We start from the raw sequence: 12306 nt of genomic DNA, 5'->3' as shown, positions 1-12306 counted from the left end.
TGTGCTCACCTGTATCTGGGGCTTGTTAAATTCACCTACTGAGTTGAGACTGATGTTTTTACAGCGTGAACTGTAAGTCAGTAGCACAGTCTCAGTAAGAAGCACCCAGGGCTGCGTGTCAGAGCCCGGGGAGCACATGCTGCAGGGAAAGCCCATGCTTTACCGTGTGCCATGTTGACCTCAAGTTGGAAAGCACTGCCCAGCACGCTGGGCAGCTCAGACAAGGGAGGCTGTTGCTGCCTTTGTGTATAATTTGTATTAGAAACTGTTCTCTATCATCTGTTCCAGACGCCTTCCCTGTTCCACAGCCTGGGCACGAATCCCCTGAGATGAGGCTGACCACATCCGCTTCCTGCCTAATCTTGAGTTTCTTAAAAACCATTTTCTCCACCGGCTATGAAGCAAGAATGTCCTTCTGGGACAGAGAAGGGCACTGTGCCCTCCGTACAGCCGCCCAAGAGGCCTGGCTGCTGACCTACATGCGAGGGACCTGTGGGCTTCTGGACACGTTAGGAGTGGTCCAGGTTCTCTGCACGTGAGCTCCTTAGTTCTAACCATCGCTCCAACTTCATTTACCGAAACGGCACCTTCTCACACCAATCTCCCCTACGTGTGGACGCTCAGCGTCCCAGACTGTACTGGAGGGTCACCGTCCTGGGAAGGCTTGTCCTTCTTCACCAGGAAGAACTGCCCTGAAGCCACTGACTCAACGGTCACTTGGCCACGTGCATGATCCTCTCCTGTACAGGCGGCTCTACCCAGTAGCCAAGTCATGCTTAGCCCCCCAGGACCTGGTGCATATGAAACATTCGAGGAAACTTTGTAGCTGCAAAGAGCCTGTGCCTAAATATATGACCTATGGTTCGTATTTAAGCTGAGGCAGCTGCCCTGCTTGCACGCTTTGGCCCTCATGCCCCCCATCCACCCAGTTTCGGTGGCTCACAATTCTGAGAGGCAGCCACAGGCTCTCCGTGCTCAAATGCATTTCCTCTTTTGCCCCAAAACCCCTCACTATCTCTGGTGAAACAAGCCTCCCTCCAGTGCTCAGGAAAGACTGGGGGAAGCAACCAAAAAACAAAATCCCACAGCAAACAATTAAATCCCCCCAACATCCCCCCCCCCAAAAAAAACCCAAATACTGATAATTTGGGAGGTAAAACTCGCCAACTCAAACCCAAGGAAGCACCAAATGGCCTTTCTTCCCAGGGATGAGGGAAGGTCCTGGGACCCATGGATGCTGCAGGGAGCCACTGCCTGAGGCCCTTCAGAGCCACACTTCTCCCAAAGGATCTCAACGTGACATTGGTGGCACTAATACCAACCTCAAAATAAAACACTTCGTCAAACTGGGGGTTGTTGGTCTTCTTTTTCACTTTTGTCTTCTTTGCTTCCGATCTGTAATCAAGGAAGAAAGGTTGAGATTAAAACCGACACTGTTGACACCAAGTCTCTCTGGATCTTAAGACCGAGTGATCAAATGCACAAGTGACTTACTGCCTTTACTTATAAATATTTCTGTTTGTCTCCAACCCAGATGGTATACAAATCAGGACCCTTTACTGAGCCCAAAACACCCAAAGAGGAGAACACAGGGTTTTTTTGTTTTTTTTTACAAATCACTTTAGGGCAATAGAGAAAATGAGAGTGGGTCAGGAGGACACTTCCCTCCTCACAGCCAGGCTGCATTTCTCTGGAACCGTCAGCATCATCATAGCTGACTGCAACTCACCATCACGGCCCAGAGGCAGTGGTAGGTGCGGGCAAAGATACTTGCCTGTATGGTCCTGCCAGTGTCACAGTAGCGTAAGGGTCACACTGCCCGTTCACGATGGGGAGGCCTTGGCACTCGAGGATGCTGAGAAGAGAGGTGGGGTGTCAGGAGCAGGAGCTGAGGGGCCCACAGGCCATTTCTCGAGGGCTCTGAAGCCCCCCACAGGGCCAAGAGCCAGGAGTTCTGCATGCTCCTGGCACCAGCTGCCCAGAAGCTCCTGTCTAACAAGCGCAGTGGGTGCTGACCTGACCGATTAGTAGTCAGAAAGCATTTAGGGCAGGAAGAGGTGTGTGTTGCATTCAGGACAAGGCTGTCTTAGCCGAGGATGACACGGTCCTAGGGACTTGTGTGAGTGATGCCACCGATTCATTTCCTGGGAACCAGCAGTGGCAAGAGCTTTCCGTGGCTCATGAGTTTACCTCTCCCACAACCTGACAAAGTAGCTGCTGTGGCACATCGTGTTACAGGTGTGAAAACGGTGGCCCCAACAACCGACTGGGCTTTCGGGTCCAGCCTGGGGACAACCCCCATGCCACGCATGCCTCTCGGCTGCAGAGGGCACCCCAATCTCAGATTTACTCGTGCCTGGTCCCTCCTGTGGGTCCCAGTACAACAGTCCTGGCTCAGGTCTCTTTAAATTCTGGAGCAGAGCTGGTTATGCAATTTATGTGACCATCTTTTCCACTTATTCTGTCATCACTGTCATCCCTGGGTATGCTTCTGTGGGCTGCTCCTTTGGGTCGTGCTCAGGTCATCCTGCTCCTGGCCTGCCGGTTTTGAGCACATGCTGGACGTCGTGAATTCCAGGTTGCTGACTTTCTGGGTCTTGTGCTAGCTGGCGGTTAAGGTCCTCTGGGTACAGACTGGTCACGGCCATTCCTGCTTGAGGCTGTGTCAGGGGCTGTGTGGGCCCCCCAGGAGCTATGCTGAGCCCTGAGTGGGAGCAAGGATCTCCACCGCACTGGCGGATACGCAGGTGCCTCTGAGCCATACGAGAGCCCCGTACCCACAGACCCCATGCTCTGTCCAGACCCATGGCGCTAGCCCGACATATCCATATTGGCTTGTGCAGTATGCAGGCCTCCTCCTCTCCGGAAAACACTGCAGTGGCCTCTCCCCACCCACCACAGGACAAAGCCGGGGCCACTGCGGCCCATGTCTGCCCCCCTTGTCTGGGGTCACAGAGTTCAAATGCCAATTGCCCAACATCCAGAATGTCCCACCAGTACAGCACCAGCTCTTCCGCGGTCTGTGGGAGGAGAGGGGGTCTGGGTCCCAGTATTCCAACATGGCAGGGAGCAGAAGCTCTACTCCCGAAGAGGAACGGTGTGGCAATTAGACGCAGGATCACATCCCCTCAGACGGCTGCATGCTTGTTTCTCTTGCCATCAGGAAGTCAGAGAATAACCAGCTGCCCCATTGCTCCATCAGCCAAGCAATGTGAGCTGCTTGTGCCTCTCTTGGGAAGGATTTAGCTTCCAACATTTCCCAGAATATGTCTCTCCAGTTGAGGATTTTGTTTCCTTCGTGGTGCTTACGGCCCTTGGAGCTGGTGCCACACGGGTCCCACACCTGGCAGCTTTCTACACTTCTCATTTCTCCATGAGTTTCCCTGAAACCTCTGCTAGACGAGGTTGAACCTTAGGGGTCACTTCGTTACTTCTGTTAGCCTTACCTAATACTTTCAACTCTTTACTTGATGAAATATTTCTGGGTTTCTCTCCAGATTACTGACTTGGTCTTTGGTTATCTTCCTTCATTAACTCATTAAAGAAATACCGATTTATCCATTACATCATCGTGAAACGAACATTCGTGCAGATCTTATGCAGCCCAGGCATGTCTCCAGGAACGGAGCAGTCTGAGCTCAGGTCTGATCATTGGCGCAGCAGCAACAGCAAGATGGTAAACACAGAACATGCAATTGTCACACCCAGCCACGTGAGGGAAGAAGGAAACTAGATACAACAGAGGAGCACAAGGTGGTAGTTGGGGGCCTCAGGCTGGAGTCTGAAGGACAAACGGGCCAGGGAGGGGGGGAATCCCGCAGCAGATCTGAGACGGTGGGGAAACAGCCTGCTCAGGACAGGGCAGCAAGGTCCACACCCTCCCCTGGGGCCAACGACCCCAGTTTAACACAAACACCTTTTTTATTACATTCACTTGTTGCTCAAGAAGGTTTAGATGGTTTTGGATCCTCAGACATGACGGCTTTTCATGGCCAGGAACCAGATGGCATCACTAAGCATCAAAGTGAAAGCAAGTGTCCCCACACCTACGTCCTAGAGAAGCACCACCAGACGCAGGGCAGCAGCCTGTACAACCCCCCCAGCAACCATGGGAATGTCCCTGCCTTGCCTCCTCCCACATGACCTACTGTCTAACGCAAAGCAGTTACCGGGATACCGAGCCCACCTACACAGCCATTGTGGAGGGAAAACCCAGCACCCTCCATCGGTGTGCCGACCATGCAACTGAGGTAAGGGCGTCCAACCCCCCCTCGCTCACCTGGGGCGGCAGGCACCTGCAGGTGGGCTAGGGCTGCCCGGCCACACAGCCCCCTCTCACCACACTCCACACACAGGGCATCTCTCCAGGCTTATTCTCTTGCAAACAACTTCAACCCCTGCTTCGGAATGTTCCAGGTAAATAAGGGAAAGGAGTAAAATATTTACTACGCTGCCTATTCCTGTGTCCTGGGAAGGACACTGTGACACAGCGACACAGTCAACTAATCTGGAGTCCAAGGCATCAAGTATAATACTTACACGTATTATAACATTTATAGGATTTCACATTCAAACTGACCTTGAAAACGCGGTTATGCCTTGCAGCTAGAACAGTAACAGCCCAGTGGCTATGTTTTCTTTTTCTAACTCCCCAGTAATAGTAAATAAGATCTTTATTGGATTTGAAATGCTGTCAGAAACTTGAAAACAGGTAATTCCTCACTTGGATATACCTCAAGGGGGAGGTTCCCATAGCCTGGCTGTCAGCACTGAGCCTAGCCCCCCAGCCTAGCCCCCCAGCACTGAGCCTAGCCCCCCAGACTCCAACCTCTGGTCAGAGGGGCTGCCCAGTGGCATCTATGGGGATGTCAAGCCCTGAGCCCAGCCCCCCAGCAGCAAGGACCCCACCCCCAGTCAGGAGGGGTTGCCCAGTGGGCATCTACAGGGCTGCTGACAGGCTTCTCATCTGCTGGTGAGATGGTGGAGCTTGGAAGTGGAAAAGCGCAGGAGCCCTCACTTTCGGATAAAGCAGGTGGCCACAGGAGACCCAAGGAGACACTGTCCTACAGGGACAAGGAAGGTGAGTAAAGGTCTGTTGCAATGCCAGCCAGCAGATGGTGCACATGCATCATCTTTCCCACTCATCTCCTGGCACCAAAAGTGGCTGCAGGTCTCCCACAGGAATGAGTGTTGTGAATGAAGGTGATGCGGAGTCATAACATGCTGCCCACTCACCCCAGCCCACACTCCAATGGTCTTGGGGGCCCAGCAGATGGCTCAGAACCCCAACCCTGTGCTCAACAGGCCAGCTCCCAACCACCAGGCTCCTCTAACGCTCCTCCAGTGAATGAAATGTAGATGTGCCACAGGATAACGTTCCTCCCCCGCTAGAACGCAGGCCCCAGGAGGCTCGAGACAGTCCTCGGCACCTAACAGGGGCTCATGAAATATTTCTGAACGAATGTTACAAAAGTCTACTCATCTTTGTTAGGGAAGGAAAGCATGAGTTACAGCCCCTGCGTGCAGGCTTGAGATCTCCTTGGAAAGAAGCCATGCACATGAACAGACACCCATCCGAGGTCGGAGGGGCAGATGCCACATCCACAGACAGGGACAGCGGGTCACCAAACCACCTGGGCCTCAGTCAAGCGTCCAGGACAGCACATGTGGACATATGAGGGAACAGCATGAAAAAGAGTAGTTATAGTCAGGAAAGGATAGGGAAGCTTGTGTGAGCACGTCCAGTGTGTCCTCTGTCCACACAACCACAAGGAGGCCCGGTGCTGATGGCACCACCTGGGGAAAGGCTTCACTTGCCATCCAGGCAGTCAGGGAGAGGTGACATTCTGCCCGCCAGTGGCTGGGAAAGCCGGTGGATAATACTACCAGCCAGAGGGAGGCCACATTAAGGGCGGTGAGCGTCCAGGGACTCTGCAGGGAACGCTGGGACGCCCCCAGTCCAGGACTACAAGCACTCCCAGGGCCACCTGCAGTCTGGGGAAGGTAGACAAGGCCTCCCCTTGCTCTTCAGGCAGCTGGGAAGGGTGTACCCACAACAGAGAGGGGCAGGCTGGGAAACAGAACTCAACCCTGCAGAATGCCGTAGGCCCCCCATGAAAGAATGTCCCTGGCGGGGTAAGAGGTGAGGAGAGCCCAGAAGGACCTGACAGTCCAGGAACCATTGGGCCCACAGGCTGGGAGGTGGTCCTCAAACAGATGTGGCCTTGTTCGGAAAAGTCCTTTTGCAGATGTAATCAAGCTAAGGATCTTGAGATGATAAGCTTCCCCTGGATCCAGGATGGGCCCTAAACCCACTGACTAGAGTTCTTACAGGAGGGAGATTTCATAGACGCAGTGGAGAGGGTCACAGGAAGAGGCAGGCAGAGGGGAGAAGGGCGCCCTGCATCCTAGGAGCTGGAACGGGGCAGGGGGGGTGGGCCCCTGAAGTTTCTGGAGGGAGCGTGGCCCAGCCAGACTTCAGGTCGGGCCTTCAGAACTGGGATAAAGAAATTCCTGTTGTTTTAAAACACTTGAGACTGTGGTGTTTGGCTAGAGCAGCCCTCATACCTCACACTGCCACAACGAGGGGGTGCCGTGTGTCGGGAGGCTAAGAACAGGTCCAGGTGGTACACGCAGGCCGTATCTGTCCCCAGCACTTTCCAGTGAGGGAAGGGGGAGAAGTCAGGTGCTGCTTAGCAGGAGGAGGGCATGAGGCGATTCCCAGGCCAGTGGGGACCCCACTGGAACAAAGCTGCTTCTGCCTGACTTCTCGTCAACGGCCCACCAGCCTCCCTCTGAATTTTCCCAAGCCCGTAACACACTGTGAGGTTGGCTCAAGCCTGTGCTAACCTCTGAGAGGCCAGGGCACGAGGGGAGGACCCGTACAAATAGCATGTGTGATACTGCACAGACGCCAGCGTAGACATTACTGCTCCGATTTTATACAAGGACATGACAGCGGAGGTCACAAAGGGAACAAGCACTAGCTCCGGACACCAGGATTCCGGGTCCAGAGCCTTCTGCACCTCATCACCTGTGGAGCGTCCACAATCTTCTGTTCCATCCCACAGCGGCACCATCTGTGGGAAGTCCCAGGTGCACAGGGCAGACTTAGCTCTAAGAAAGAAGGTGGTAAAATACAAATGGGACTGAAGTGTCAGAGGACAACGTGCAGCTATAAATGCCCAAACTAAAAAAGGAAAAAGATCACAAATCAATAACCCAAACTTCCAGCTTAGGAAACCAAACACAGAAGAGCAAAGAGCCCACACAGGCCACTAGCAGGTAAGGAAGCAGAGCAAACAGAGAAACCAGGGACATAGAAGCGCGGCCTTCGAAGATATCCACAAACTCGACACATCTGTAGTCAGGCTAACCAAGAAAAACAGACTCAAATTACTGACATCAGCCATGAAAGGGGGACATTCTAACGACCTTAGAGAAACAAGGTCATTTTTTTAAAAAGCTTACAGAATAGCTGAGCAAATGGACAGACGATGTTTTGGGGCTGGAAGGGCTCACCCAGCTAATTCCCCAAACTGATGTGCAGATTCAGTACGGCTGCTATGTTCGCAGAAAGGATAACACGTCGATCCTGAAACTCATATGGAAATGAAAAGAGTTCAGGGCAGCCGAAGAGTTAGGAAAGAATGACCAAGATGGGAGGTCAAGATGGAAGATTTCAGAACCTCCTATGATCCCAAGTGGCCACAGGCACAGAACAGAGTTTACCAATAAATGTACCCATTTGTAGGCCAGGGATTTCCAACAAAAATGCAAGACAATTTGCTGGGAAAGAAGGAACCTTCCCACAAATGGTGCCGAGACAGCAGGATATTCAAAAGCAAAGGAGATAATGCTGACCCCTACCTAACACCATACATAAAAAATTAATTCCAAATGTACTGAGAACCTGAAGATGAGAACTAAAGCTGTGGAAATGTTAGAAGGAAAGCACAGGTGTCAATGTGACCTCAGAGTAGGAAAAGGTCTCTTAGAAATCTGTAAAAACAGGAAACAACGGATGAGGCGGATCAAGATTGAAGACTCTTGTTTTACAAAGAATGTGATCAAGAAAGTGAACATGATAGGACAGAAGATGTTTCCAAGCTATGTATGTGACAACAGGCTGGCATCCAGAATATACAGAAGATTCTTGCAACTTAATAATAAAATATTAATAACCAATGAGAAAATCAGTGAAGGACAGAAAAGATGGTCCCATCACGGCGTGAAACCAACACTTCTGCACACCCCCCAGGAGGCTGCAGAACCCAATGAGCATCGTGGGCAAGCCCAGGCAGAGGAACCGGATCATGCTGCTGGCACAGTGAGAACCTATCGGGAGCTTGCTGAGGCTTAAACACAGTCCAGATACCACACTGGTTCTCCTGTGTCTCGCGCCCAAGAGAAATGAACACAAGTCCGTACAGATGCTTGTATGGGAACGTTCACAGCAGTCGTCTTCACAACAGGCAAACATCTATCAGTGGAGGACGGGTGGGACAACCAAGGACGTGATTCAGCGCCCGCATGACGGGAGCCCTGACACCTGCCAGGGCATGGGTGAGCCCTGAAGATGGCACGCTCAGTGACAGAAGCCAGGCACAATAAACCACCTGTCATGCGGGTTCATTCACGTAAAACGTCCAGAATGGGCAACCCCACAGAAGCAGAGCAGCAGTTGTCGGGGGCTGAGGAGCATGGGGCCCATCAGGGAACAGGATTTCATCTTCAGGGTGATGAGATGTTCTGGAACTGGACGTGGTTAGCGTGAGGATTGTGCCAGAAGTCTGCCTTTGAAAATCCTGAATTTTATGGTAAAAGGTATTTCTTAGTGAAAGAAAAATCGACAGGGGGTGGCTAAGTGAAGAAAGGCAGGCCACTGGTGTCTCAGACATTGGGGGACATGAGCCCTGGGGGTCTCGGTGCGTTCCTCCGCTCTTCCTCACCGCATCCCTATGAAGGACCTGTCTGCTCGGGGTCTGAACAGTGACAGCATGTGCACTCAGCGACCAACTCCGTTCTTTGCCCAGCCCGGTCCATTCTGCCCCCACCGCTAATGGATACTCCTATTCCACGGGAGCCTCCGCTGAAAAGGCCCTACATCGGAGGCTCCTGGGTGGCTCGGAGGTTGGGCATCTGCCTTTGGCTCAGGTCGCGATCCCGGGGTCCTGGGATTGAGTCCCATATCGGGCTCCCTTCGGAGAGCCTGCTTCTCCCTCTGCCTATGTCTCTGCCCCTCTGTGTCCTCATGAATAAGTAAATAAAGTCTTAAAAAAAAAAAAAGCTGAAAGTTGTTTTGGAACAAGGGATATAAATAAATAAACAAGAAAACAGGCAACTTTCATCACTGCTACAGGGTCTGAGAGCAGCTATTTTTCGGAGAATGGCAGCACCGATGAAGGAAAGGATGAGTTTGGTGTGTCCTACTGTGCATCCCATGCCATGTCCTGTATAGGTTCCTACACACACCCTCCATGTCCCACGGTGACAGCCCCGCAGCCTCAACTGACCAGACAATGAACTGGAAAAGTGCAGTAGGCAGCGAGGCAGGCCCCGGGGTGGACACAGGGTGGAACTCCTCTCATGCCACACCCCAGGACATGACAGAGGAAACACAAGCCTAACGCAGGACTCGGGGTCTCGGCCCAAGGAAAGAGCATTACCCGGGCTCACCGAAGCCCTTGCTCGCCAGAGATGGTGAAAGGATGAATCTGGGAAGCATCTCTGCAAAGACGAAGGAAGCTGGAGCGTCTGGTCCCTCTCACGGTCCTGAGTACCAGAGGACGGCTTCTGCACACCCTCCCTTTCCCTTCTCAGAGGCCTCACTTGGGAACGTGCAGGCCACAGAGGGAAGGCCCGAGCGTACCTGTGACAGCCGCTTGCAGGATCCCTGATGCCTGCAAGTGTCGTTAGTGGGGACACATGCGGCGCCCACGGCGCAGGAAGCGAAAGATGGGGCCCCTGAGACCTCACTGTGGTCAGAGGGTGGACCTCTCAGCCTCCTCCAGACAATCTGTGGGGTCCATGACCCTGAATGTCGAGAGCCCACGACAAGGTCTGGGGACCATGTGCAGACACATGCACCGACGCCCACACTCACCAAGCGTTATGGGGTAGACGGAGGTCTGTGGTTGGGCCCCAGGTCCACACACCAGCACACAGACCCCTCCTGTGTCCCGCCTGGGGCCAGACGGCGACCTCTGCCTACATGTCTGCCTGACTGTGGCCGTCTGCAGAAGCCAAATGTGTTACCTCAGGGACAAACACCTGCTTTATTGAGGACATGAGGAAGGATGTGCCAAAACCTCTAAAAACAATGCCATCATGGGGAATCCTGGAGGCTGGCAATTCTGATTCATTTGTCTGAAAAACCACCACCCATCCCACTCCCTGGGGGGCACTGCTCCTGGGAAGACCGGCCGTCATGTCTTACCGTGCAGCCAGCTTGTGGCAGACGACACCCGTGTCAGTGATGACCTCACTCAGGCGCAGCTCCAGGTGGACCTTGCCCTGAAAGGCACAAGGACAGAGGGTCACAACAGGATGGCCACGAGCAGGGAAGAGCACCCAGAGCCTCGGCCCACAGATGTGAAGCTGAGCCCGACCCCCGTGGCATCCACAGCACTTCCCCGACCCCAGTCAGGCCGCAGAAACCAGGGCAGGCTCGTCTCAAAACACTCAAGAAAAAGGTCCTGGAGAAAGCAGCCTCCCAACACTTTTGCTCACTTGCTTTAGGATGTACCCCTTCATACATAAGCTTGTGTGGACACCCGAGTCCTGGGGCAGGCGTGGGCGTCCCCCCGTAGGAACTTAGTGTTCATGGACACTTCTGAAGGAGATGGACTTGAGCACAGGTGGCTGGACTTTTGAGAGCAAGACCAGTGCCGTGTTTCGCCTGTGTCTGTGTCTGTGTCTGCACAAAGGTCAGACCAGCTGGAGGACCAACCAGGTTACCGTCAGGGGTCAAGGCTCAGGGGCGGGGGCCGGGGGCACAAGGCCTATGAAGAAGAGAAGCCCGCTCCCTCCAAACTATCCAACAGCAGCCCGTGTGACACAAGACATGTGTATATGAGCACACACTACAACGTTAAAATTCACACTTTGTAGCTGGAGCCCAACACCAGGCCTGACTCACTACCCCGAGGTCAAGACCTGAGCTGAGATCAAGTGTCTGATGCTCAATGACTGAGCCACCCTTTGGCGCCCCAAAATTAACACTCTCTTTAGTTAGAAAGGGAGACTGAACTGGATAATGTCCGACATCCATTCTGAGTAAAACTTCTAGCCTGCAGCTTGGGGAGGGCCCTCCAAGACTGCCTTGTCCCAGAGAACACAGGGTACCAAGCGCATGGACAAATGGATGGGCCCTGGGAAGGCTGCCTTGTCCAGGATAACTCAGGGTGCCAGGCAGATGGATGGATGGACGGGCCCTGGGAAGGCTGCCTTGTCCCAGGAGAACCCAGGGTGCCAGGCAGATGGACGGATGGACATGCCAGGGGAACGTGGGCACTATACTCAGCGGTGCCCCTAGCGGCCTCCTAAGTCGGCTCCTCTGAACACCGTGGCCACTGCGGGTCTCCTGTGGCTTCCCAGACACCTGCAGAGCTCCCTGCCAGCCTTGCAGCACGGAGGCCAGCCCCTTGGGTATCTGGCTCGCCCATGACTTTGACAGGGGAGACCTGATGTGCAGGAGGGAGCCGGGCACTGTAGCCTCAGGGTGCCCACCCCTCCCTGTCCTGAGCAAGACCAAGCGCTGCCCTTTCTGAGCCTTCCCCTCACCTGCAGGACCAGTGGCCTTAGGAGGGGGCAGCGAGACCTCCTGGATGGCAGGACCAGGCCAGCCTCACACCTGTGTGCCCCTGGGCAACACCTAGTACCCAGAGCAGACTCTGAGCACCGGGGGCTCTGACTGGTCCGCGTCCAGGGTGCTCACCGCGTGGCGTGCATGCCAAGAGCTGCCAACTTCCCGAGGGAACCAATGGGCCAGTTCCTACAGAGCCCTGGCAGCTTCTGCCCCGCCGTACCCCTCATCCAACAGAGGTGCACACCGCAGGCTCCCTGGCGCATCACCTCCTGGCCCGCGTAGCCGGGAGAAGGCAGCCTCCGCACCAGGCGGCTCTGCAGACGGAGCCAGCACCCTGGCCGCGCCCTGGGGAGCTGGCTCCCGGCTCTCCTTTCACTGAGCCAGGCTGGGCGCGGGGCTCCCAAAGCATCTCATGGGGCAGGCGCCACCACTCTGCTGAGGCCAAGGGCGACCGGCAGCCTCCCTCCAAACCAGATGCAGGGTGAAGGCTCAGGACA

At 54.2% G+C, this 12306-nt stretch overlaps 1 protein-coding gene across 3 annotated transcripts in view; it reads right to left on the bottom strand.

Annotated features, from left to right (window-relative positions):
* RASA3 (RAS p21 protein activator 3) overlaps positions 1–12306 on the bottom strand; it is a 109352-nt gene that overhangs the window by 24144 nt on the left and 72902 nt on the right. For all 3 annotated transcript variants that reach the window (XM_077854841.1, XM_077854842.1, XM_077854843.1), the window contains 3 exons: positions 10439–10515; positions 1775–1855; positions 1323–1395 (listed from right to left, as the gene is read on the bottom strand). In XM_077854841.1, the coding sequence (XP_077710967.1) occupies positions 1323–1395; positions 1775–1855; positions 10439–10515 (231 nt within the window). The remainder of the gene's footprint in view (positions 1–1322; positions 1396–1774; positions 1856–10438; positions 10516–12306) is intronic.

The sequence above is a fragment of the Canis aureus genome, chromosome 17, assembly GCF_053574225.1.
Source record: "Canis aureus isolate CA01 chromosome 17, VMU_Caureus_v.1.0, whole genome shotgun sequence".
Classification (NCBI taxonomy): domain Eukaryota; kingdom Metazoa; phylum Chordata; class Mammalia; order Carnivora; family Canidae; genus Canis; species Canis aureus.
This window is presented reverse-complemented; position numbering and strand designations above follow the sequence as displayed.